The following is a 1,718-nucleotide window of genomic DNA, read 5'->3' as shown; positions in this document are numbered from 1 at the left end:
ATCCTCATATGTGATATAAATTGTAATTTAATAGAGTATGGGGCACAGCTTGTTTGAACATAATTTTAGAATCCTCAGAATTAATGCCATATGTCATGCTGCTTATTACCTTCAAAAAACAATAATAAATAAAATAAATAAATAATAAATAAAAAAATAAAAATAAAAATAAAAAAATAAATAAAAATAAAATAAAAATAAATAAATAAAAATAAAAAAATATGTTTATCAATCCATGGATTTTAACCAGGCCTGGAATGACGATTGCTTGGGGCATTTCTTCTTTACATACCTGGAAATGTCTAGAAAGAGAGCTTCAAGGGGTCTTATTTTCCATATTTATTCCCTTGGGCCCAGAAAAGAATAATTCAATTCCCAAAGGATCCCTAAACTACGACTACTTTATTATTTTAATGAGCCTAAAGTAGTTGGTGCTCGAGGAATTCATATTTAGAGAGTTTGAATTGCCCATAGTAGACTCCAGGGGGTTTCCTTTCCGTATCATTTCCTTGAGCCCGGAAAAGAATAATTCTATACTCAAGGAATCCCTAAACTAATACTGGTCCATTTCATTTTGCGAGCCTGGATCAGTCAATGCTCGGGAGCTTCATATTTAGAGAGTCTAAAGGCCTCCAAAGAAGACTCCATGTGTTCCTTTTCCATAAATAATCCACCAGGCCTGGATAAAGGAATAAACATGCTCCTGGTGAATTCCTCCTTTATTCTACATGGGATGTGGGGAGAACCACCTAGAGATATGAGAAATAACAACCCACTAGTTTATAAATATACACATATATGTAAATATAAAGAAATTAATCAGCTGAACAAGCAAGGGTCTAGTCATTTGCATGAATGAGCTCCAACCATGGATCCTTTCATGCTTCCTGCAAAAACTGATCACGTGAAAGTGGTTTGTGATAAACCTTAAGTCGATTACCATTCACTACAAAAGAAGTCTTATCATCATCAATAGTACAAATACAAATTGAACCATTATCAAATTCTTCAACTACTTCATACAGCCCTAACCATCTGGTAGAAAATTTTCCTTTAAAATGCTTAAACTTACTATCATATAACAAGGCCCAGTCACTTGGGCAAAAGACTCTCTTCTTGATAGATTTGTCATGCCATCGGGCTCTTTGGTTCTGCACCAATGCAGTTCTATGGTAGGCATCTTCTCGAATTTTGTCGAGCTCATTCAATTGCACCAACCTCTGCTCTTGAGCCTCATTTAGATTCAAGCCCAACTGAGTGGCAGTTTTGAATGTCTTTACTTGGAACTCAATGGGCAAGAGCACTTGTTTACCATAGACTAGCTCGTAAGGTGTGTATATGGTCACATTTATCCAAGTGATCCGATACGCCCATAGTGCTTCTGGTAACTTATCCGCCCAATCCATATGATGCATTTGAATGGTTTTTGTAAGGATGGATTCCAAAACTTTGTTCATGGAATCCACTTGCCCATTAGCTTGGGCGTGGTAAGGAGTCGATTTACCATGCTTAATTTGATATTGCTCCGTGAGTGCCTTGACCAACTTTGATGTAAATTATGTACCATGGTTTGTGATGATTTCACAAGGCACACCAAATCTCGTAAATATGTCCTCGAACAAAAATTCTACTACTGCCTTTTCAATGGCAGCATACAATACTTTATCCTCCACCCACTTGGTGATGTAATTAGTGCAAACCAAGATATATTTGTTCTT

The 1,718-nt window shown here is 36.2% G+C and overlaps 1 protein-coding gene across 1 annotated transcript; it reads right to left on the bottom strand.

Annotated features, from left to right (window-relative positions):
• Positions 1-878: 878 nt before the first annotated feature.
• Positions 879-1,406, bottom strand: LOC149157489 (uncharacterized). Its single transcript, XM_089433704.1, has one exon. It carries the CDS (start codon positions 1,404-1,406, stop codon positions 879-881), a length of 528 nt encoding a protein of 175 aa, XP_089289830.1.
• Positions 1,407-1,718: the final 312 nt, after the last annotated feature.

Source organism: Pinus tabuliformis, chromosome 5_2, assembly GCF_031772625.1.
Source record: "Pinus tabuliformis cultivar Carrire ecotype Pingquan chromosome 5_2, CPIR1, whole genome shotgun sequence".
In the NCBI taxonomy this organism is placed as follows: domain Eukaryota; kingdom Viridiplantae; phylum Streptophyta; class Pinopsida; order Pinales; family Pinaceae; genus Pinus; species Pinus tabuliformis.
Note: the sequence above shows the minus strand (reverse complement) of the source record. Positions and strands in the feature narration are given on the sequence as shown.

Coding starts and splice junctions, on each gene's coding strand:
- LOC149157489 (XM_089433704.1), bottom strand. CDS start 1,406: ATGGATTGGGCGGATAAGTTACCAGAAGCACTATGGGCGTATCGGATC.